The sequence below is a fragment of the Eimeria mitis genome, genomic scaffold, assembly GCF_000499745.2.
Source record: "Eimeria mitis Houghton genomic scaffold, Emh_scaff2851, whole genome shotgun sequence".
NCBI classification, from domain to species: domain Eukaryota; phylum Apicomplexa; class Conoidasida; order Eucoccidiorida; family Eimeriidae; genus Eimeria; species Eimeria mitis.
Window position 1 is genome coordinate 1 of NW_013571191.1, and position 1,545 is coordinate 1,545.

Below are 1,545 nucleotides of genomic sequence, written 5' to 3' on the forward strand. Positions count from 1 at the left end.
TATATATATATATATATATATATATATATATATATATATATATATATATAAACTGCATGCACTACTCTGCATGCAGCCCCACACGCATCCCTGCATGCACCGCTGCATGCACTGTTATGTTTCCCCCGGGGCCTCTGAGCTGTTTACATGGGGCCGGGCCCCACAGGCATTTGGCCCATTGGCTGTGTCTGCATGACGGCCTGCTGCTGCTGCTGCTGCTGCTGCTGTTGCTGCTGCTGCTGCTGCTGCTGAGGAGAGGCAGCAGGATGGGCTTGCTTGTGCAGATAAGGTGCTGGCTGCTGCTGCTGAAGCATCTGACGTTGCTGCTGCTGCAGCATTTGCTGCTGCTGCTGCAGGAACTGCTGCTGCTGGACCTGCTGGTGCTGCTGCTGCTGCAGCATATGTTGCTGCTGCTGCGCATGCATAGGCTGCGGCATGTGTGGCTGTGCAGGCATAGGGGCTTTATTTTGTTGGTGGGGTTGTGGTTGCTGCGGGTCGTGGTGTGCTGCTGTTGCTGCTGCTGCTGCTGCTGCTGCAGGAAGCAGCGGAGACTTGGGGGGCCCCCCGTATGCTGCTGCAGCAGCAGGCAGGCCGGGGCCCCGGGGCCCCACAGATGTTAAGGAAGATGAAGAAGTGCTGCTGATGGGTGCAGCATAGTTGCTGCTGATGGGTCGTTTTGCTGCTGCAGCAAAGGCTGTTGGTGCTGCAGCAGCAGCACCCGCAGCAGCAGCTGTATCTTCCCCGCTCACCGGAGCTGTACCCCCAGCAGCAGCAGCAGCAGCAGCAGCAGCAGCAGCAGCAGGTGGGGGGGTTGAAGCAGCAGCTGGCCCCGCTGTCTTGCCTGTAGTGATGGCCTCGTGCTGCCGCTGCAGCTCTTGGATACGCAGAGACATAAGAAAAGCATCCTGCATCAGGCTTATTGTCTCTGTCTGCATGCAGAGACAAAAGGAGACAGCAGCAGCAATATGCATGCATGCAGCAGCAGCAGCAGCAGCAGCAGCAGCAGCAGCAGAGTGGCAGCAGCACGAGCAACAACAGTCATAGCAAAGGCAGAAGCAACAGCACTCACAACAGCAACAAATGCAGCAACTGCAGCGCCAGTAGCAGCAGCACCACACCGAGAGCAGCAGCAGCAGCAGCAGCAGCAGCAACAGCACCAATAACAGCAGCAGCACCAATACCAGCAGCAGCAGCAGCAACAGCACCATCACCAATAGCATCAGCAGCAGCAGGAACAGCACCACCCGCACCAGTCCCAGCACCAATACCAGCACCAACCCCAGCAGCAGCAGCAGCAGCAGCAGCAGCAGCAGCAGCAGCAGGAGCAGAAGGAGGAAGAGTAATATATACCTGAACATAAGCTTGAAGCCCCATATAGAGTTGTATTTGTTTTTGTTCTGTTTGTTGGGGCTTAAGAAAATACGGGCTGAGGGGGTGAGGAGACACCTCACCCAGAGGCGCAGATGTTAGGTTGTCGTATAGCCAGTCTGCGGGCTCGTGTATAAGGATTTCATCGTAGGTCTTTATATATATACAAAGAAACAG

General features: G+C 55.5%; 1 protein-coding gene across 1 annotated transcript; it reads right to left on the bottom strand.

Annotated features, from left to right (window-relative positions):
* Positions 1 to 143: 143 nt before the first annotated feature.
* EMH_0059530 (uncharacterized protein) lies at positions 144 to 935 on the bottom strand (the record flags this gene model as incomplete). The annotated part of the gene is made up of 1 exon (XM_013497691.1): positions 144 to 935. The coding sequence occupies one exon, from the start codon at positions 933 to 935 to the stop codon at positions 144 to 146; it is 792 nt and encodes a 263-aa protein (XP_013353145.1).
* Between the last annotated feature and the right edge of the window lie 610 nt (positions 936 to 1,545).